This window comes from Ctenopharyngodon idella, chromosome 6 (assembly GCF_019924925.1).
Source record: "Ctenopharyngodon idella isolate HZGC_01 chromosome 6, HZGC01, whole genome shotgun sequence".
Lineage (NCBI taxonomy): Eukaryota > Metazoa > Chordata > Actinopteri > Cypriniformes > Xenocyprididae > Ctenopharyngodon > Ctenopharyngodon idella.
In genome coordinates this window covers 33,362,920-33,386,638 of record NC_067225.1, presented here as the reverse complement: position 1 = coordinate 33,386,638, position 23,719 = coordinate 33,362,920, and the positions used below count along the sequence as shown (strand labels likewise).

Below are 23,719 nucleotides of genomic sequence, written 5' to 3'. Positions count from 1 at the left end.
ACACTTACAGGAATTGTTCGCCCAATAAAGAGAATTTTGTCATCATTTACTCACGCTCATGTGGTTCCAGAGCATTACGGCTTTCTTTATTCCACCGTCGCTCTAAAATCTCATGCCCACACCCACATATAGTGCACTGCGTTCAGTTTATGAGCCAATGTATGTACAAATGCAAATGAGGTTTGTATGGAAGAGCAGAAGATTACTAAAATCAATCAGCAATTTAGACCTGTTTTCTCACAAAGCATCTGCTTTTACTGTTGCTTTCTTCAATTTCATTGAATGCAAAAGTGCAGCATGAACTTTCTACTAAACATCTCCTTTTGTGTTTCACAGAAGAAAGAAAGAAAGTCATTGAGGTTTGGAACAACATGTGGGTGAGTAAATGATGACTTAAGTTTCCTTTTAGGGTGAACTGTTCTTTTAAATGTGAAAAGCGTCTCTCAGCGGACGCTCATATAGCTGCAGTCAGTAAAATGAATTCTGTATACAAGCATTCAGAAACAATGAATGTGAGCAAAAGGTTTAACGTGTTGGGACATAAGTTTATAATAAGAGTGGATTCTTTTGTTCATTGAGGTGGTTTGTGACGAGAGCTCAACGCGACGTGTTCAGCTCGAATAAGCCAGCCGTTCGCTGACACAGTAATCATTTTGACATTTAATAACACTTGTGTAACCTCCCTTATTTATTGGCCCTCGCTTATTATGGGAGAACGTACTCGCGGTCTCTCTTCACACACATCTGTGTCACGCTAAAGTGTGTAATTCATTTACTGTAAAGAAGGTAATGACTGCTGTTTTTAACTATTTTCTAAGGTTTTTATGACCCACATATGGTCTTTTTCTTTTCATGGAAATTATGAAATGCAAAGTGTCATCTGCTTTGTTAATTGGCTAAGTGCTGGAGTAATTGGATGAATTTCAAGAAAAACATGTCTAGGTCTCATTTCACCCCCAAATCAATGGAAAAAAATGTAAAAGAATTCATTTTGCATAAAAAAAATTTAAGTCTTGTGACAATTAAGCACATTTTCTTCTCAAATTCTCATTACTGTAAATGTCTGAATGTATTACATTTTTCTGTTATTTTCATTATCCTTATTTCTTATTACTGTAATGCATTTTTTTACGAAACTAGCATAAATTAAAGGCAAAATACTGTATACGTAAAGTTTACAATTTAAATAATAGGCCAGTGTAAATATATAGGCTGTGTGTGTGTGTGTATGTTACATATTTACAAACTTTTGTTAGATGCACTTAATTGCGATTAATAAGTATATACTGTATATATATATATATATATATACACACATATACTGTATGTCCTATATATATATATATACACATATACTGTATGTCCTATATATATATATATATATATACACATATACTGTATGTCCTATATATATATATATATATACACACATATACTGTATGTCCTATATATATATATATATACACATATACTGTATGTCCTATATATATATATATATATATATATATATATATATATATATATATATAGCATTGATATAATTTTTTTCCCCAATTCGCAAAAGGTATATATATATATATATATATATATATATATATATATACACATATACTGTATGTCCTATATATATATATATATATATATATATATATATATATATAGCATTGATATAATTTTTTTCACCAATTCGCATTGCTGTATGGAAAAAAAGGCTTTCTCAAATATACTTTTTATTAAAAATAGATTTCATTTTCTTTTAAACTTACGGAACCCCATACATGACATGCAGGAAAAAAAATAGTAGGCTAAATCATTTAAATCGTGAGCACGATTTAGCAAACCAAGGGAACGAAATAGTAAATTGTGTGGACGATTTAGGAAAACGAGGGAACGAAATAGTAAATCGTGCACATGATTTAGCAAATCAAGGGAACAAATTAGTAAATCTTGAACACTAATGAATCGAGAGAACGAAATAGTAAATCGTGCGCATGATTTAGCAAATCAAGGGAACAAAATAGTAAATCGTGCGCACGATTTAGCAAATCGAGGGAGCGAATTAGTAAATCGTGCACATGATTTAGCAAATCAAGGGAACAAAATAGTAAATCGCGCGCAGGATTTAGGAAAACGAGGGAACGAAATAGTAAATCATGCGCACGATTTAGCAAATTGAGGGAACTAAATAGTAAATCGTGTGCACGATTTAGCAAATCGAGGGAGCGAATTAGTAAATCGTGCACATGATTTAGCAAATCAAGGGAACAAATTAGTAAATCTTGCACACTAATGAATCGAGAGAACGAAATAGTAAATCGTGCGCACGATTTAGCAAATCAAGGGAACAAAATAGTAAATCGTGCGCAGGATTTAGCAAATCAAGGGAACGAAATAGTAAATCGTGCACACGATTTAGGAAAACGAGGGAACGAAATAGTAAATCGTGCGTACGATTTAGCAAATCAAGGGAACAAATTAGTAAATCGTGCACACTAATGAATCGAGAGAACTAAATAGTAAATCGTGCGCACGATTTAGTGAATCGAGGGAACGAAATAGTAAATCGTGCACAGGATTTAGCAAATCAAGGGAACGAAATAGTAAATTGTGCGCAGGATTTAGCAAATCAAGGGAATGAATTAGTAAATCGTGGGCACTAATGAATCGAGAGAACGAAATAGTAAATCGTGCACACGATTTAGTGAATCGAGGGAATGAAATAGTAAATAGTCGCACTTTGCTTTTTTTCCTGCATGACATGTGTGGGGCTCCATATAAACTGCATAAAATTGCAAAAATAATTATAGTTTGGATTGTTTCTGAACAGGTTTCCACATCCCATCTTGCCATTCGTCGATATACTGATAATAACGGTTGTTTCTATGTCGGCCTGGTCAGGTCTCAAACAAACAGATCAGTTTTGAAACACCAGAGAATCACAATGTTCTGTATTTTGGGGAATCAACAGTTTCCTTATAGTTTCTTTCCTGTAATTTTGGGGTGAAATAATGACCCAGACATGTTCTTGACAGGTTTTGTGAGATTCGAACAATTAAAGTGGTATAGTGGTAATTGGTTTCTGGGGGTTGTTGGGTTGCAGCTTATCAGTCCTTCATAAACAAATCTTTGCACCAGCAAAGTTTTTTTGTCCCTGCTCTTTGTTGAACACAAGAGGATGCTGGGAAGGGAGGCACTACACATTCCAAAGCCGTGATGCAATGGAATCCCTGAGCCTGTTAACCCCTAAATATACACACACACGGATACATAAAACATGCATGTGCATGCATATAAATGCAATGCATGAACTCATATGTTCTCTCTTTCTCTCTTGCGAGCGTCTACTCCACATGCCTGTTGAGTTCTCCATCTGTGGCTTTTATTAAACAAGTTCCCACCCCAGGACCCTCTCCAACACACTCACACTAACTGCATGTGGTACAATAAGCATGTTGACATGCACACAGTCGTGGAGAGACAACAAGTGTCCTACTGCGATGACAATGACAGCTCACTCACAACCACACCAAACACACACACAAACACAAATGGCCCTATAGACGTGAACACACATTTGAGCTGCTGTTAAAGTGTACAATTTGCACCGAAAATACAAACAGTTGTGCAGCGGAGTTAGTAGTCTGCCCATCAGGAACATTTAACATTATATTCCTTTGCCTTTTAAAAAGCTTAGAAGGAAAGTGTTGTTCTCTCTGTTCTGCTCTATTCCCTGTTTAATTCTCTTTCTTTTAAATTGCATGTCTTCTGTTATAAGATTAAGACGCAAATGCACAGCTTAAAATTAGACAAAATACTTTGCATGAATAAGCAAAAGTATAATTGTACAGTATAATTTGATAGATAGATGGACGGACGGATGACAGATAGATAGATAGATAGATAGATAGGTTAGTTAAACCCTACCACATGGTCTACTATAATGCAAATATAAGAATATAATTGAGAATATTTACAGTAATTTTGATTGGCTATTAAAATACTGAGAATGTAAATCAATCAATCAGTCAATCAATCTATCTATCTATCTATCTCGATGTGCAAAATGATTGACAGAGAGCATTTCTGAGCTAGTTTTCTGAGGTGTAAAAAAGCACAGTCTATCTATCTATCTATCTATCTATCTATCTATCTATCTATCTATCTATCTATCTATCTATCTAATGTTTTGACATGCAAACTAGTTTTCTGTGGGGTAAAAAAGCGCGGGCTGCTCCACTGTTTATATATAGGCTGCTAGATGTTTACGGTTATCCTATGTCAAGGAGATTTTATTCAACTTTAAGAGAATAAAAGTTAATAAAAACTGGGTTAACAACACAGAGAGAGAAAGAGAGAGAGAGGTCGACACGCGTGGGCCGTCTATCTATCTATCTATCTATCTATCTATCTATCTATCTGTTTCGACGTCCAAAATGATTGACAGACAGAGAGCGTTTCTGATTGGCTAGTTTTCTGAGGGGTTAAAAAAGCGCGGGCCTCTCCACTGTTTATATATGCTAGGCTAATGATGTTGACGGTTATCCTATGTCGAGGAGATTTTATTCAACTTTAAGTATCCAAATACGTTTTGAGGTCGTTGTTTGTGAAGCAGTTATCCAGCGTTGACGTCCCACCTCAAATCTCTCTCATCCATCTCTCCTTCCTTCTTTTCCTTCCCGCTCCCATCGGCAGAGGTCGCCTGACATTTCACATGGAGGAGTCAGTGTCAGTGAACCACACAAACACAAGTTCATAAAGCAGGAGATTTCTGTATTCCCTCAAAGTTATATACAGCTTATTTTTACCGTATTGGAAATTTGGAAACCTACCGTAAAAATAAACTGACGATATTTCAGACGCTACGGGATTGTGGGTAGGCCTACTATATAATAATATAGCTATTTATATTAGTAATATATATATAGGCCTACTTTTTATGTGTACACTTATTTTACTTATTAGAAACATAATTTTAATAACATTTTACTGTAGAAGTACACATATTTTGTTAAAAAAACGAATTCCAACGTAGCTTAAAAACATTTTTTTTTTCACTTAAAATTAACCTATTATCATGTTTTAAGCTTTTTTACGGTATTTCGCTCTGAAATGCTTTTTAAGCACAACACAAGCACGTAAATAAACGCAAAATATCCACCGAGCATCACCGCGCGCGTTTTCATATGGAACAGAACAAATCCGTGAACGGATGTGAGAAGAGCATGAACAGAGGCTCAACCCCTTTCTCTTTCAGTCGTTCTGTTGCTTTTTGTTTGGGTTAACAATAGAGAGAGAGAGAGAGAGAGAGAGAGAGAGAGAGAGAGAGAGAGTGTGAGAGAGAGAGAGAAAGAGAGAGAGACGAGCGAACAGAAGCGCGAGCTGCTCTTCATGCCTTCAGTCTAGCGGAGCGGGCGATGGATGTGAGATTTTACCCTGCACCTCCTTCAAGCGTGGGCTCCTGTACATTACCCACCGACACCAGCCTCTCCTCTCTGGACTATTACCACTGCAACAAGGTAATTTACCACACCATGCGTTGGCTTCTCCTTCTTCTTTACGCACCAGTTCAGTTTCTCTTTACCAGATGGGAAATAACCTGCTTCATTCACTTCAGGACAGTTTCATCTGTTGCAATATGCACATGATTTTACATAGTGTAGGCTGCATATGGTGAATGTGTTAGTTCTGAGTGCATATTGTCGGATCACGCGAAACCTCGGCATCTCTGGACAGGGCATCCCAAACTTAGTTCAGTATCTCGGGAATTGTGCACTTGCACAAGCATCACTGTAACAGCTGGGATATTCATGCAAAATTAGTTAAATGTTGCATTGCATATGAAAAGCATTAGGTTGAGTAAACTAAAGTCCATTGAAGAGCTTGTTTCCCGAGGGAAGATGGAGAGCTCCCGTCCAGCTCCTCTTATTGAACATGAATTATGGGAGACATGTAGCGCTCTTTTCTTTCTGTCTGGGTGTGCATTAGCTTCATAATTGCTTTGTTGATGGAACTGCATCCCTCTGTGACGTAGTTGCAATTGCACGTGTTAGAAGTAGCGAACAATTAATTAGTTCTTAGGCGCGTTATTTATTTATTACGAGGATCGAGGCTAATCTTTCTGGCAGTGCTGTTTGAGTGGGATGAAACGAGTAGAAATAGACCAAACACGGTGCATTTAGCTTTTTCAGCAATATTCATAAAGAACATATGAGCATATTTTAAACTGAATAATGCGTACATAAGTTTTATAGTTTTGCCAATGGGCGCGTGACTACCACCGGGTCTAAATATTCTGTATAATATGTAGATACAGTGCTGACTGAAAATAGTATGCACTTTGAATTCAGCGTCAGTACAGGCGGACTAGATTTTAACAGTCAGTTAAAGATGCACTTTACACCCCCGATCCCTCATTTGTTTACGGATGTTCATCCAGTTATCTGTCACAGCGTGAATTAAGAACAATTCAAGTAAATTTTGAGCCCTTATTGCTTTGTGAGTTTTGAAGGTATGCTATAATGCAGCTGTGTAGGCTATATAGAATTCATTTTTAGTTTACGCTGCTTTTTTCCCGGTTGTTAGTCGGTGTTTTGTTTATTTGTGTTCATTGTGTTGCTGGTAAGTTCTCATAAAAGTGTAGTCTTTATCTTTTGTGATCTTGTAGTACGCTCAGGGAAAATAAAACTGTCAAATTCATATTCTGTTTAGGTAGAATTCGGAACTTAATCGATGAATTAAAGCGCTGGCTAGCCACGCGTCAATTAAGCTAGCATTCCATACTCCATGTTGTGTTCGTGAAGCTTCAGCCGTTGTTAAACCCTACCAAACCTGATCTAGAATGGTAATATTGAAGAATATTTACTGTAATTTTCTATTAAACAGGTTAAATATGAATTTAAACATGATATATACAGGAACCAATCAGCTGTGAGGATTATTGAGCCTCGGTCAGCGGCCCGGTAACGTCTTTTCGTTTTACCGCCACTATTTTTCAAATGTGGAGATGCCGTTAATTTCTTCGTAGTTATTTGTTTATTTATTTATTTTTTAGAAAAACTCGATGTTAAATTGATGTTTTGTAAAAAATAATATGTGGTATATGAATCACGTTGACTATATAATGGTAGAAACATCGGGCTTTACCCGATTATTATTTAATAACCACTCTGTTTTAGAAGCATTGCAGATTTTTTTTTCTTAAAAGACAGTCTGTGATGGAGCTTTTAAATTCAGCCATCTTGACAGAGTAACTCATAATTTGCTGATGGGTGTTTATAGTAGGGTGTCACAGAGTTAAGCTTGTGGCTCTGAGCATATGGAAAAGATCAGCCAGCGAATGGAGACCAGAGTAATCTAAGCCAACTCCATACGTTGAAAAATGATCCTGTGCAAGTGGACATTATGAAACAAAATTTTAGGGGGGAAGCCTGCTCTCCCCACCACAATGGCCCTCTTTATGTGCTCCAGCTTTAATAATGCAATATTCTCCAACATTCTTGAGAGGCCCCAAATGAAGGTCATATATGGAGGTCTTGCATTAATATGTAACATTTGAGAGTTTGCGTGAAGTGGTTTACAGTGGTGCAGCATGAACCGGAAATAGTTCTGAAAAAACTAGGCCATCCATGATAAGTGACTATCATTTCCTGTCGCTAACACACAAACATGCTACATGCTGCATTCCTGTACCACGCATGAGCTTTTTCATACTTTTATGTGAAGTATGAAACATAGTAAATGGTAGAACAGTACACCAAAACCGGAGTAGACTGGATAATTCCCATCAAGTAAGAGTTTTCAGCAACGGATATGCAGAATTTACAAGTGAATATCAAAATATTATTTTCATTTATTATTTTAGTGTATCCCATTGGAGGAATCTGGATTTCAGTTGCCCAGCATTTGTGTTATCCAATATCTTTCATCATTAGGTTGGCAAAATCGCATATATTGATATACACTAAGTCATTAAAGGTGCACCAAGTAATTTTTCCACTTTCCAGTTTTACGTCTAAGAAAATGGATCATGATTATTGTTTTTTTGTTATAGTGACTACCGTGTTGAGTTACTAGCCAAATGCAGCTTGCTTTATTGAAGGCACATTTCCATTTGCGAAATAAATGAATCTCTTGCAATGCCAGTGTACACAAGGGGGCGACAGAGTTCACTTTAAATGTGTGCGAAAGCAGGGCCTAAAACTAACTTTTTGCCAGAACTGCCAATGGCTGGTGACTTAAGAAAATTTACCAATCATAAATATTTTTTTTTAATTTTTTTAATTATTTTGGCAAAAACAGGCAGTTATAACCTGAATTAGGTACTGAACTTTAATAAAGTAATCAAATGCAAAATAACACTATAAATTAAACATAGATTAATCCTTATTAAAGTTACAAAAGTTATTCAGTCAAGTCTTTTGTTGTTTGATTAACATTAATGACACAGACAGCAGCAGGTTTATTAGGCTGCTGTCACTTTAAGAGCGAATGCACGGATCCAATATACTGATACACATGCGTTTTCTTTCTCAACTGTTGTTCACTTAAGACACAACTTACTGTGTTTACGAGGATACTCGCCAATACGGTCATTTTCAAGCGCAAGAAGACGTGAAAGAGAACTCAATTCAGTATCCGTGTGCTGTATAAGGCGCATATTTCTGGGCACACTTTTCGGATGTTTGCTCACAGAAAACTTCCCACACAGCAATTAATGAATCGAGTTCCCTTTCGCGTCTTCTTGCGCTTGAATATTTCAGTTGGCAAGGCTTAAACTTTTGTGACTATGCAGCACTGGCCCGTCAACTGTCCTGAGCGTCGTTTACGTTCATGTTCTCACAACATTGCATTGCTAGAATTCACAAAAATATTACCGGCCAACTGGCGATTGACACTGTTTCATATACTCGCCAACGCAGATTTTCACTCGCATTTGGCGCTTGGCGAGTGTTAATTTTAGGCCCTGCGCGAAAGATTTCTCCACGCAGATTTCACAATGGGTTCAAGCCCGTAACGTGAAACAGACAGCTGCTTTTGTGCAAGCTGTGCTTCATACATTGCTAAACGATTGACAATAGACAATGGACATGGACAAGCAGAACAAAAGTGCAACTTTAAAGTAAATTTCTATTGATTTGTTTTTATGCCGTTTAGCAAATCTTATACAGTTTTTAAGCATTTCAGAAGACTAAGTCCTCATAGTTTGCAGGCAGTTACACCTCAGAATAGGGAAGCAACTTTACAGCCATAACAACCAGGCAATCGATAATACATTAACCAATGTCATCATTTGCCCTGCAACAAACCTGCCAGATCCATACTTCCAAAGCAAACACGTCCACCGCTGCTAGTAACTGCTATGTTAGTATTTACTCAAGTGGCCATTGGTCAAATGGTGCACAATCCAGTTTTAAGATATTTAGCGTGTAAAAGTGCAAGATTTTGGGCTGAACATTCTTTAACATGCTGAAGTTTCAGTTGAGCCGTGACTCATTCTCACTTTGAGTCGACTGACTTTCTATCTCTCGTTTTCATGAGTGGGTGTATTGTTTGTTAAGCATACGCTCTGTGAATTCCTCCTCTAAAGGCCATCTCTTCATAAATGCATGTTTCACCCAGAGAATATTTGTCGAATGCATTATGACTTGTGCATCGCCCCGGGCTCATTCGCTGCGTTTAAAATTGAAGTTGGATAGGTTAAGAGAAGATGGACCACTTCCCCCTCTTCACCGGAGTTACTGTATTAATGCAGACAGAGATATGCAGACCACAGTTAGAGACAACCCAACTACTTTTGACTCTTAGATCATCAAGTGTATTCATAGCACTCACTTGTGTTATATGTCAAGAGAGTTTGATCTTCAATATATCGGTTTTCAGACATGAAATCCAGATTGATCCTGTACTTTCGTAATGCATGTTTCTGGTTTTATTGTGAATGATTCATCAGTGAATAAAGATTGTCTTCATTATCTTTCATTAAGATGCAATAATTTGCTCCGCATTTGAAATTACCAGAGCTGTCCGTTAACATTGGCATCTAATCAGTCTTGTCTCATTGAATACCCTGTTGCATTTAGAAATAAGTCCGATTATGGGTTGCAAATGTCATTTCATGTTGACTTGACTATTAGTAAAGCAGACGTCCATGAAAATAAAAGTGTACCATCGTCATCTTTGCAACCGATTCTTGCAGTGAGTTTTCGAGAAGTTTGACTTTCAATTTCAATTGTACATCCAAGTGTCAGCCGTCAAAAGAAAAGGCACCTCAGATGTTAAGCGGCAGCCAAAAAACGTTATCGCTCCTGAATCAGATCCCTGTAAGTGGGTGGCAGTGGCACATTACCAGCTGTGTGACGGCAGAAAACCTTGATTCATTTAAAGCGAGTCTGAGGCCTTAACTTATTATTTAGCCCGTTCAAAGAGTCTGTCTCTCTCTGTCTTACTCTTTGAGCTTGTTCTTCGCTGCTTAAACCATCTAAAAATAACTCGTAGGCCTAGCAATTACTGGAAATGGGTGCAGAGTGCTGCATCTACGAGTGCAACTGTCTTTAGCTTAAATAATACTTTAACCGAAATGCATCAGTGCAGTATATGCAGTGGAAATTAGAGATTTTCGAAGAAGAAAATTGCAGGCATTATTTTTGCTCATCCATTAGACTTTATGATTGCATATATGTGTGCATATAAAGGTGTGCTGCTGTTACACTGGTTCAGCATGTTAAAGCTCGATTTCTTATAATTCAAATCAAGTTTTATAAGCTGAATCAGTGTAACAGCATGTTTTATTTTTATATATGTTTACTTAACGTTGTATATGTTATCTCAAATCACTCAATCGTGTTCACATTAAGACTAGAGAAAACAACAAGTGAATGAAAAACGAACTAAAAAGATCCTATCAGTTTGCATAAAGCAATTACCTTTTCCTGTATATGACAGTTCTCCTCTTTCCTCGACACTGTAATGGAGATGTGAGATAAAATGAGTCGTCAGGCCAGCTGAGCTGCGTTCGGTACACGGGGAAGTTAATTAGGTGGAAAGAGGCGGTCGAGGCCTAACAGAAGCTGCGCTGAGCCATTCATTTGTATGGCAGAGCGGAGCGATCCGTCTAACGCCGCTGCCACAACATCATAAACCTGCCTGTGAGAGATTGTTCATTCCTTATTTTCCTCTAACAGGTGTATTTGAGCCTGATTTGTGTGTGTAATGAATGAATGAACAGGTATTTGAATGGCACAGTATGCATTGGTACAGTGTGGTCCAAAACTAGATTTTTTTTCATCTTAACCTGATTAAATTCTCAAAATAATGCTCCTTTTTTTCCTTTCAAGTGCTGTCAGACTTGAGTCAAGGCGTTTATACAAAAAATATTCATTGTTAAACCTTCATTGTCCTTTGCAATGATTAAAAACATGATCTTTATGAAGTTATATTAGCGAGAGTAAGTCACACCTGTGTTGTAGAAGCGTTCACGGCCCTGCTGTGCACCTGTATTGCTGACATGCGGTGTGAAAATGTCTGTGCACACTCTGTGGTGAACGAGACCTTTTCAGAACTATTCAGTGCTTTGCTTTATGAGTCAGAACCACAAAACTGTTACAAAACTCCAATACTAGTGTGAAATACAAGAGAAACCCATAGAAAATGCACTAAATACTGTGGAAATAAGTTTGTATTATATATATATATATATATATATATATATAAAATAAATTACATTTATATAAATTAAATAAATATAAAAAAAAATAAAAAAAATATGATATATATATATATATATATATATAAATTAAATTAAATGTGAAATGATGAAGTAAAAATACTGAAATAGTATGTTCTTGTAAAATCTACTCCAAAAATGTTTTATTTACAACTTAAATTTTTTAAAATTTTTTAAAAATTTTAAATTTTTATAATTTTGTACATATATATATATATATATATATATGAAAAATTATTTTTTATCATATACATACATCATATATTGTAAAATTATAAAAAATATTTTTAATATGTATATATTACATATGTATATGTACACACATTTTTCACTGTGTATGTATATATATTTTTTGATGATTTTTGATAATGTACATACATTGTATATATATATATATATATATATATATACTATAAGATTTTTCTATATATATATTATGTATTTTATTATATTTATAAGAAAAATTATTTTTGATCATATACATACATCATATATATATATATTGTAAAATTATAAAAAATATTGTTTAATATGTATATTTTTGATAATGTACATATATATATATATATATATATATATATATATACTATAAAAATGATAAGGATTTTTCGATATACATATATTTTGTATTTTATTATATATATATATATATATATATATATATATATATATATATATACACATTTGTCTCAAAAATCATTTTTCACAGTGTGTGTATATACTGTAAAGTTGATGAGATTATTAGAGTAGGATTTACAAGAAAATATCATTTTAGTCTTTATTTCTTTTTACTATTTTACATTTAATTTAATGTGTTACTTTCTTTGTAATTATTTGTAAAAATGTACTAGCAATTTCTGAGTGAAAATAGTGTCAAAGTAAATCCTACACCATTGGTTTTGTTCATATATAGCTTACGTAGCATTATATTGCTCTCCAGATTGGTATCAGAATCTTAGAAAAATCTTTTTTGTTCCACTACTACCCCACAGTTATATCGTGATTTCTACGCCCTGGGACATTAATAATCACCGTACGTTTGTTTTAGCTGACAGTAAAACTCTTTGGGTGACCACTGTGCAAAAATTACTTAGCATTTTTTTTTGTTTTGTTTTCCCCAGTATCCTGTATAAAAGCGTCTGCAGCCCAGTCACATACTCCGACAGTAATGCAGTAAATGTAGCTGGCGTTTTGTGAAGCGCTGTCAGTAGCTGTGGGGGTGCAGCGCAGCAGCGCACTAATTGGCCTTGGCAGAGAGAGAGAGAGAGCGCTGGAGGTTTGACGCGCTGAATGGCTGCTGGCTGCATGGTGAATAGCAACTGATTCAGTAATGCAGCCGGTAAATAATAACGATGCCTGTCCGCGGGGGAAAGAGAGCTGCAGAGACTTCTGGGACACTCGCTGATACGGCCAACGTTAAAGAGGTCGAGTTTAGCACCTGCTGGATGATGTGAATCTAGAAATGTGTGATCATCCCTTCAGGTGAACAGGAGTTTGTGTCAGGATTTTTCTGCGGCTGTGGTTTGGTGATTCAGAATTGACTTTATTTATTTTCTAAGAGCATGTACATGATCTTATTGTGGATGATTTATAACTGCAAGTTATTATAAAGGAGAAAAAATGCCTTCTTATTAATCTTTCATCAAAATGCAATAACTTGCTTTGCCTTTTAAACGACTTTCCATTTCAGTCGACGTCGCTAATCCTGTTCTTTTCCGTCCAATCCAACCACTGTCTCAATGATACACCCACTTTTCACCATCCAATCAATTCCCAGTGGATAGAATTAAGTTTTTTATTGTATGTTCAGTTTCACTCAGAAATACAGTATGTCGAGAACAACATTTTTCATCTTGACTTTTAATTAGAGCATTTAGGTTGTTTTTTTTCAGTTGAGACTAATTGGGAGAAAGTTGTGTAGGCGTTGTGTCATTTATGCTGTAAAAGAATCGCACACTTTTTTGGGACCAAGCTGTGTACATAAAGATAAAACCAACTGAGCATTTGCATTTAACTAAATGGCTAAAGTGCCAGTGACTTTATGTAAAATTAATACAGTCGTATAATTGAATTATTACATGCTTGCTGCATGGGAACTAAAAGACGCTTTTTCTTATTTAGAACATTGTGCATTGTGAAAAGAAATAACACTTTACAAAAAGGTTTAATTTGTTAACATTAGATTACTGTATTAGTTAACATGAATACAGCATTTAGTAATCTCAGTCAAAGTTAATTTCAGCATTTACTGATACTTTTTTAAAATCAGAAGTATTAGTTAATGCACTGTGAACTAACATGAACAAACAATGAACAATTAGATTTGTAAAGATAATGCATTAAGACCTTATTGTGAAGTGTTATCAAAGAAATAAAACATTTAAACTAATTTAAATTTAGGTGAAACTAGAAGATTTGGTAGCACTTTACAAAAAGGTAATGCATTAACTAACATGAACCACTATATATTTTTAAAGCATTTATTATTAAACTTAGTTAATATTAGTTAATAAAATGTTCATGTTAGTTCACAGTGCATTAGCTAAAATACAACTATGGATCTTTAAAATGTACACCCTAAAAAATGCTGGGTTAAAAACAACCCAAGTTGGGTTGAAAATGGACAAACTCAGTGAATGGGTTGTTTTGACCCAGCGGTTGGGTTAAATGTTTGACCAACCTGCTGGGTAGTTTTATTTAATTCAGCTGTTGTTTAAAAATTACTGTATTGCACGCTTGAAAACAACCCAAAGTATGTTGGAAATTTACATTTATTAATAAGTTTAATGAATAATAACTGAACAATAAACATTTATTAAACTGCTTATTAATAAATATTCACCTTTTGATTATTATTGTTGCCTCTAGTAATCATGTGTCTGATTTTTTTTAATTTCCAACATATTTTGGGTTCATTTTAAGCCAGTCATATAGTCATTTTTAAACAATAGTTGAGTTAAATAAAACGGACCAGCAGTTTGAGCAAACATTTAACCCAACCACTGGGTTAAAACAACCCATTCACTGGGTTAAAACAACCCAATTGCCAGGTTTGACCATTTTCATCCCAACTTGGGTTGTTTTTAACCCAGCATTTTTTGTGTAAATGTTTGTGTAGCTGTAGAAGTATTGCTCATTGTTAGTTCATGTTAACTTAACTAATGTTAACAAATGAAACTTTATTGTAAAGTGTTACCAAAGAATTTATTCCAATAGTTCTAATTAAATTGGAGAAATTAAAATAATTGCACCGCCTATATAAATATAACCGCTTCATATATACCTTTTAGAGGTTCCATCATGGGATCATTTAGTTTTAATTAATCAATTTATTTCAATTAAATTTTATGAATGAAACAGCTCGTAAACATAAACATATTTATCACTAGAAAAAATAAAAAAAATGAAAGAATTATCGAATCATTTAAGAAATTTCTCCTTATATATAGAACCCTATAGTTCTATATAAGGGTTAGTAGAACAGATCAATTAATCTGCATTCGAATTTACTGCCCATGTTAAAGAACACATTGTAATTTGACCTCAAAATGAACCGACGAAAAATAAGACCAAACTGGAAGACATTAATTCAAATCCCCCGCAGGGCTTCAGGGCACTTTGATCAGAACCTGTCAGTGCTTGATGTGGGGCATGTGTTTCCTACCCGTCAGCGCCTTACAGAAACGGCGGTACGCTGTGGCGCACGGGTCCACCCGCCACCCGAGACCCCCCTTCAGGATGTGGTGGGCTCGGCAGTAGCTGCACCCCCAAATGCACGTACACAAATACCATGTCATTTTGGCTGTGTGAACGGGATGAGGGGGCTGGCAGGGTGCATGCATGCGCTGTTTATCAGGTGGTCTGTAATGGTGAAAAAAAAAGTTCTTGGATGCATTATTTCTCAGCCAACCATAATTGTCAGTCAGCGGTTTGGAGACCCAAAAATGAGTCCCGCCGCCAGATGTTGCCACACTCTGATCGCCACTTTGAAAGACAGAAGTTTATTGTTCTAGTGCACTCGGCGTGGTTCAGAACTCAAAGCCGGTGGATTGTTGACGGATGGTTTTCAGAATGAGAACAAGAGCGTAGCTGTTTAACTCTTAACTGTATGTACAGATGCATTAATTGCACTTCCCAGCAGGCAATCGAGCGATTGTTTTATATCTCGTCATAAAATGGCTGCTTGTGTAAGTTTGAAATAGGAAATATCTTTGTGGCAGCTGAACCTAAACCAAACAGGATGGCATCGCAGAGTTCGCACAGTTTCTTTGTCACCCACGTGTGTGTGGTTTTCAGTTTGTCTCTTTTTGGTCAGGAAGTGTTTTAACCCCTGCTGCACATGTGTGCAGACAATTTGGATTTCGGGTCTGAATGATGCATTCATTTTGCTGTTGTCTCTATTGGTCAGATGCATATACAGTTAATTTCCTGCATAAACCCCATCCGGATGTTTTTGACATCAGACGCCGGTTTGAGGCAGATCAGGCTGATTTTGTTTTCTTGTTTTATGTCAGCAAATGTGACCTTTATTCAAAGATTGTGTGCATGAACAAAGGGTTTCTAGTTAAGGTGAAAATTCACCATATTTATTATACTATCGTTATTGATTTGATCCATTTTAGACTTTATTGCATAAGCATGATATCATCTGAAAAGGAGAGTAATTTTGATGTTATTTTTGATGAGTTTGTTTTTGGAATAACATGCACTACTAAACCATTCATATTTAGGCCAGGAACAAGTAAATAGAGGCCCATAAAAAGCCTATTTTTGTCTCTAAATTGAGCGTTTCTCAATGACTAACTAATGTTGTTTCTTTGGAGGTGTTCTGCCGTCCTGCTGTGGGGGTTTTTAAAGGAAGTGTTACATAAATACAATGAAAGCACTCACTGATTATTTTTAGCGGACTCGGCTTCATTGTGGACCTGTCACCTCGCTCATCTGCGGCTTTCTACAGAGACCCGCAGAAAAAGTTTTAGTGAAAGCATTTGAGCTCATCTTACTGAAAGCACTTCGTCCGGCTTGCAAGGCGCTGCTGGAAATGAGTTATGAAAGCACAAAGCGCTTGCTAAATCTGTAGGATTGTTGCGGCATTGATAATGAGGGTCCGATACATGTGAACTGTGTGAAAAAATAATGATTATGATAACGTGAAATCTTTATTGGGAAGTAGTTGTGAGCTTAAGGTGAGAAGGGAAAGTCAAAACCACCTCAAAATGCCATTCAGAAGTCGTTTTGAAACAGAAACAGGACCAAAATATACCTAAATATTAGCACTATGCAACTGCAAAGAAACTTTTCAAGTCAAACATGGAATAATGTGCACCGATTAATCATTCACAATGTGTATAAATACAGTATACAAGGTAAAACACAGCTTGACAGTGTGAAATCGACTCTCTCTTCAGGACTTTAAAGCATCAGCGAGGGCCGAGGCAGAACGCGTGGGGGCAGGGCTGCAAAAACACATTTCGTGGAAGTTTTTTTATGAGCTGTAAATGCAGGAAACTTTGACAAGGCCTGGAAGTTGCTGATATTGTTTGGGCTGTGATTATGTGGCAGTTTGACAGGCCGACGGGCCCACCTGAGCGAGCTGAAGAGAAGCTAAAGCTAATCGCTAACGGAGAAAATACCACAGAACTTGCAAAATGAACTCAGCTGTGACCAACTACCTTTTCCCTGTGGGATTTGAGGCAGATCGTCGCACCGCTAGTGTTTTTAAATGTGTCTTCCCGTATTACATCCAGCCTCATGACTTGGTGAATCCCACCAATCACATGTCATACCCTACCAAAAAAAAAAAAAAAGAAATAGTTTAGTAATGAAGCCATTCCATTGTAATACAAAAATGTATTTAATTTGTTTCCTTTTTGAGAATTTTTGTATTTTTCATTACTCTCGATGGAAATTCTGTAGATTTGCATTATTGTAGTAATATTTATGTTAGTTTTTAAATGTAATATTTATATAAATAATAATATATTTAAATTATTATAATAATTATATAATAATATTATATATATGATAATATAAATACATCATTATTTTTAAAATTTATATATATAAATAATATATTTTAATTAATATAATAATTGTAATATATATACATATATATATATAATTTTAAATGTATTAAAACAAATATGTATTATTTAGAACAAATGTATACGTCATTTTATTATTTTTGCAGTAGTATTTATATGATAATATAAATAATTATTTATTCCTTTTTAATTTTAATATATAAATAATATATTTTAATCAATATAATTTATATATATATAATTATCTTTTAAATGTAATATATAAATAATAATATCTTTTACTTAATATAATAATTATGTAATATATTATTATATTATATATATGTATATATATTTATAATATATATATATATATATATATTATATATAATCTATGTCATTTTATTATTTGTTAAACGTAATTTTATTTATATGATCATAAAATGTATGTATAAATATATATATTATTTAATCATTTTTCCAGATAAATCAACAAAAAATATATATATATATATATAATTTTCTTTTAAATGTAATATATAAATAGTAATATATTTTACTTAATATAATAATTATGTAATATATTATTATATTATATATATATATATATATATATATATATATGTATATATATTTATATATTTATTTATAATATATATTATATAATCTATGTCATTTTATTTATATGATCATAAAAATGTATGTATCCTGATAAATAAATAAATAAATAAATAAACAAAATAAATAAATAAATATATATATGTATATAAATAATTCCATAAGCAATTTTTTCCCCTTCGTTTTCTATAAGCAAAATGCAATCACTTATTTCTCTATTGATTTTAGGGTGAAATATGACCCGGACATGAGCAGATATGAGTGATGTTGTGTAATGTGTATTTCTAGTCCACACATGATGACTCTGAGAACTGAATGTACAAGATTGTTGATTCCATACGTTAAACTAGAAGACATGAGATAAATAAATAGAGCGGGAATACGGCGGGCGCGCTGGAATGCAGCAGCTGTATAGAGAGAGAGGCTGGGCAAACACAAGCAGTTGTCTTAGTGTCCTGTGGCACGTCCTGAGCAAACAGTGCTAGAGCTCGCCGGCTTCAGGTCCTGTTCACCACGAGCCCGGGGCCCCTGAGAAGAGTCACCCCGACCGCCCTGAGAAGTGCACATTCATGCAGCGCACACCTAAAGTCTCCATGAAATGCAGTATTTATTCTAAATTATTTATCCGTGCACATCATTATTTTTAAAAATTCATGTGCATCATAATCTTGAATCAGAATAACTTCCCCTCCCTCTTGCAGCGACATCTCTGATGATGAGGGCGGGGCAACCTGTCACTCACATGAGATCCACCAATAGCAAACCACAACCATCCAATCGATTCTCCACGGACAAAATCAAGCCCTGAGACTTTAAAGGGGACCTATAATGCCCCTTTCACAAGATGTAATATAAGTCTCTGGTGTCTCCAGAATGTGTGTGTGAAGTTTCAGCTCAAAATACCCCACAGATCATTTATTATAGCTTGTCAAATTTGCCCCTATTTGGGTGTGAGCAAAAACACACCGTTTTTGTGTGTGTCCCTTTAAATGCAAATGAGCTGCTGCTCCTGCCCCCTTTCCAGAAGAGGGCGGAGCTTTAACAGCTCAAGCTTCGGTCGCTCAACAACAACAAAGCTGGAGAATCTCACGCAGCCAAAATGACAAAAGTTTTCAGCCTTACATTGTTCAAACCGGAGTCGACACTGATGGAGAGACTCAGGAAGAAGTTACAACTTTTAGACGTTTCTGAATGGTTAGTGGATAAATTTATGTAGTTGCTGTGGAGTTGATTCAACTCATCGACTAGCATGTGCCGTCATGTTAATCTTTTGTGTTGAATTGACCCTCGTTTGTGAAGCAGTCCGGTGTAAAATGACGGCATGACAACAACACTCTACTACAACAACTCTTCCTCTTCTCTAAAGCAGCCCAACATGGCCTCACCCTCTTTGTTGTGTGTTCTCGGGGGCGGGGTTTATGTAAATTTTGCTGTTCGTGATGTCACCAACCCGGGAAGAAGCTTGTTGTAGTCTCTACCAGCCATTTGTTGTAGTCCTTAAAAAGCGATTTCTGTAATATCTCTCTTTGCATTGAACTTTGAGCGTCGTAACGATGTGTGAGACTCCTCCAGTGTTTCTCTTACTCATCTGTGGACTCAAATGTGTTGCATTCTCAGGAACTGAAGCTTTGACCAGTGTCGCACAGAGTGCACAAGACGAGAGACAGTTCAGAATAGAAACGCACCATTTACATAAAGAGTGAGCTTCACGACCCTGAACATTTCCAGTGTAATTAACAGGAAGGCATGAACTGATGTTGTTTAGTTGAGCGCGGGTTGTCTCTTGACCTGTGACTGTGTCTCTCTTCATAAGTGTCCGACTCTTATCACAGATCATCTACTAAACAATGAGTCTCTCGATCATTTCATATTTCTAAACCAGGGTTGAACGCCTTTTGAGTGGCTTCAAGGCCTGTAAACCGCGCTTTAAAGAAAAACCACAAATGAGACTTTTAATAATTGTTTTTCCTACTAAGCCATTTGATTCAATTGAGAGCAAGCGGAGACTTGGTTAAAGGGATAATTCACCCCATCATTCATCATTTACTCCCCCTTATGTCGTTCCAAACTCGTATGACTTTCTTTCTTCTGCAGAACACAAAAGATATGTTGAAGGACTTTGGGAACCAAACAACATTGGAGCGCATTGACTTCCATTGTAAAACAAAACAACAACAACAAAAACACCTACATATTTCTAAGAATATCTTCTTTTTATATCGTACGGGTTTAGGTGTTTTTTAGGTGAAAGGTCCCTCAAAATTCTGCATGAAATTAAAATGGACTCTATTTATTTAATGCATGATTCTAGTTTCATTTTACACAATATATAGAATTTAAATTATTTATATATTTATTTATTATATATATTTATAATTTTATATCATATATATATATATATATATATTATATACATACATTTATATTATTTATATTACTATTATATTTAATATACATATATATAAACATACATACTATATATATAATAAATATATAAAATAAATAAATATATATATTTATATTATATATATATACATACATATATTTATATCATATACTGTATATATGATATAAATATATGTATGTATACATTCATTTATGTATGTATATATGTATATATGTGTGATAATATAAATATATTTATTTATATATATAATATACTATGTTATATATTAAATATACACACACACACACACACACATATGTAAGTGAAGTATATATATATATATATATTATGATAATAATAGTCAATATATATATTATGATATTATGATATATTATGATATATTTATAATGATGAAGAATTTTGAGTTTTGGGTGAAATGTCCCTTTAAATTCTACATGAAATTAAAATGGCCTCTATTTATTTAATACTTGTTTTTGGTTTTATTTTGCACAATTATACAGGATTTCTTCAATAAAATGTGCAAAATCTCCAAAACAATGTTCATTTTTAGCTGATGTCACAAGTCCCGCCCCTTAAATCACATGACTCCTTTCTGGTATGTAACGCCCACTTTTCCCGATCCGATCAATTCTTGTTAAATATCATGTTTCAATCTGAAATGCATTAAATTACAGGCGAAACGCATTTTTCGAAACGTCTCCTTTAGAGTTTCAAAAGAGTGTTTCAAAGTGTGCACAGATTTGTCTGCAATTAAAAGTCATCGATCTCAGTATGAGCTCAATTATTTCTCATCATGTGACCTGAGCTGCCCTCCAAATTCATTTTATAGATCTATAATCATGCTGCACTGTAAAAAAAATAGATTTTTTTGAAGGTGTAAATAAAGGTTATTGGAGTACTAATACTAATTTCATGTTTAATTAAATTTGTTTATTTGTATTTATGTGTGAAATCTGCAAGCAATTTCTGAGTGAAAATTGTTTCAACGTATATTAAGTCATTTGTGATTATTTTGTAGTTATTTTAGGAGAAACTTCTGAGACGAAGTCAAAAATATGAGCTCTGAGCAGGCATGAAATTATCCTGCGGGATGTGTGCGGGTGCGTGAACTGATGAGGAATGTTTTGTGTTGTTGTAGTTGGGATAATGTACGATCCCAGAGCAAACAGTGAGTTCTCCATTCCAGCTCCTAATCTTTGACACAAAGACACTGGAATCTGGCCCGTCTCTCTCTCTCTCTCTCTCTCGGCTGCGTGACAGATTGGAAGAGAGTGTGGGTTGCAGTTCGTAATCACATAGACCATAAAGAAAGTATGGCAGAGGAACTGACGGCTGTCTTTATCAAGCCGACCGCATGTTGGAAAAGCAATTTGGTATCGTTTCACTCATTCAGAGGAAGGTAGGAAGCATTTAGGAAAGGTCTGAGCCAGAGAAACGCCGCTGGAAATGCAGACATTATGGATTATAAAGATTTAATAAGGGAATAAATTGAATTAGGAACAAACAGGAACTGGATTTGTTGTGTTTAAATATGTGTGTTTATTGCTCAGCGGTTGCTCTTTCACAGCTCTGGAGTTTTTGCATACGTTTCAGATATTTCTCCTGAAATTAATGTGGATCTTTGTAAAAGTGATCGCAGCATTGCACACTTTATCTCAGCGAATTTGAGCAATATTTGAGACATTGTTGAGATCTGAAACTTTAAGCAAAAGAAGTCTCAATTTGCTCTCCATCTATTTTCATTTCTGTGTACAAGAAACAACTGAGATGTTAGAGGTTTGTTTTGTGAAGCTCAATGGAGTTTTTCACATATTTGTCTCCTGAAATTAGAGGAATAATACAACTAAATAAATGAGAAAATAGTTCTTGAAAATAGAGCTTTAAAATGAATGCAGATCTTTGATGAGAAGTATTTGAATCAATTTTGAGTTTGATTGCACACTTTATCAGGGCAAATCTGAGTATTGTGGGAGATATTTTTGAGATCTGAAGCTCTATATACCTAATTTCTCAGAAAAACTAAAATGAAGTGGTTAACGAGTTACTTACGGAGGCCCTAAAGGGACATATGAGATGGGAGGAAAAATTATATGTCAGTGCTTTGCGTTCTCTCGCAAATGTTTTGAGTTCTTTTCGAGTGAAAGCAAAACATTTTCGAGAGAACGCTAAAGCATTGATATATTTTTTATTTTCCCTCCCATCTCATATTTTTTCCATCACCATGTCCCTTTACTTACTTGCGTTTCACATATTTCATTTCACCTGAAATTAGAGAAATAATACAAAGAAATAAATGAGAAAATAGTTGCCGTGCAGTAAGAGTATATCGCTGAATTTAATGAGAAATATTTGAGTTCATGCTGAATTTTATCTTGGCAAAAGCACTAAATTGAGCTAAATAATGATTAATGTCTTCAGTAGAGCCGCTTTAGAGCTGAAATTGAAGTAATTTCATTATTTTGCCACATATTTATTTCTGTGAAGCTCTTTCGAAACAATCTGCACTGTATGAAATAAATGTGACTTGAGACATTTTTCGAGATCTCTAAAAAGTAATTCAGGGGACCTGTTACCACAACTTAATAAATGCATGGTTGCAAGTAAAAAAAATCAAATTTATTGTTTTAATTAAACCTTTTAAGTTGCAAACATTATTTTGTTGAGTTCTGTTGACATAATAATGTTGATCATTACATTAACTTAATATCTTCTGTAATTTAAACTCAAATTTCTGTGTTAAATGGCTTTTTTAAAATTAGGTTGTAGTAACTTAATGAAATTGTCTTGATAACTTCAGAAATTAGTGGATTTCTAGTTCCCAACATGCTTTGCAGAGGAACGAACAAGGATAATAAATGTTAAAATTAAGTGTTAATTCATTTGTTTTTAGTGAAGGGAAAGACCTGTTTAATGCTGTTATGTTTGACATTTAAAAGTTTGTGTTGAAGA

The 23,719-nt window shown here is 34.8% G+C and overlaps 1 protein-coding gene across 8 annotated transcripts in view; it reads left to right on the top strand.

Annotated features, from left to right (window-relative positions):
- tox2 (TOX high mobility group box family member 2) overlaps nt 1-23,719 on the top strand; it is a 171,074-nt gene that overhangs the window by 34,987 nt on the left and 112,368 nt on the right. For 4 of the 8 annotated variants that reach the window (XM_051896187.1, XM_051896180.1, XM_051896186.1 and 1 more), the window contains exon 1: nt 5,270-5,516. In XM_051896187.1, the coding sequence (XP_051752147.1) occupies nt 5,415-5,516 (102 nt within the window). In that variant the 5' untranslated portion in view covers nt 5,270-5,414. Of the gene's footprint in view, nt 1-336; nt 378-5,269; nt 5,517-23,719 lie in introns of those variants that run through there. The other 4 variants (XM_051896185.1, XM_051896182.1, XM_051896181.1 and 1 more) reach the window with 3 other exon arrangements.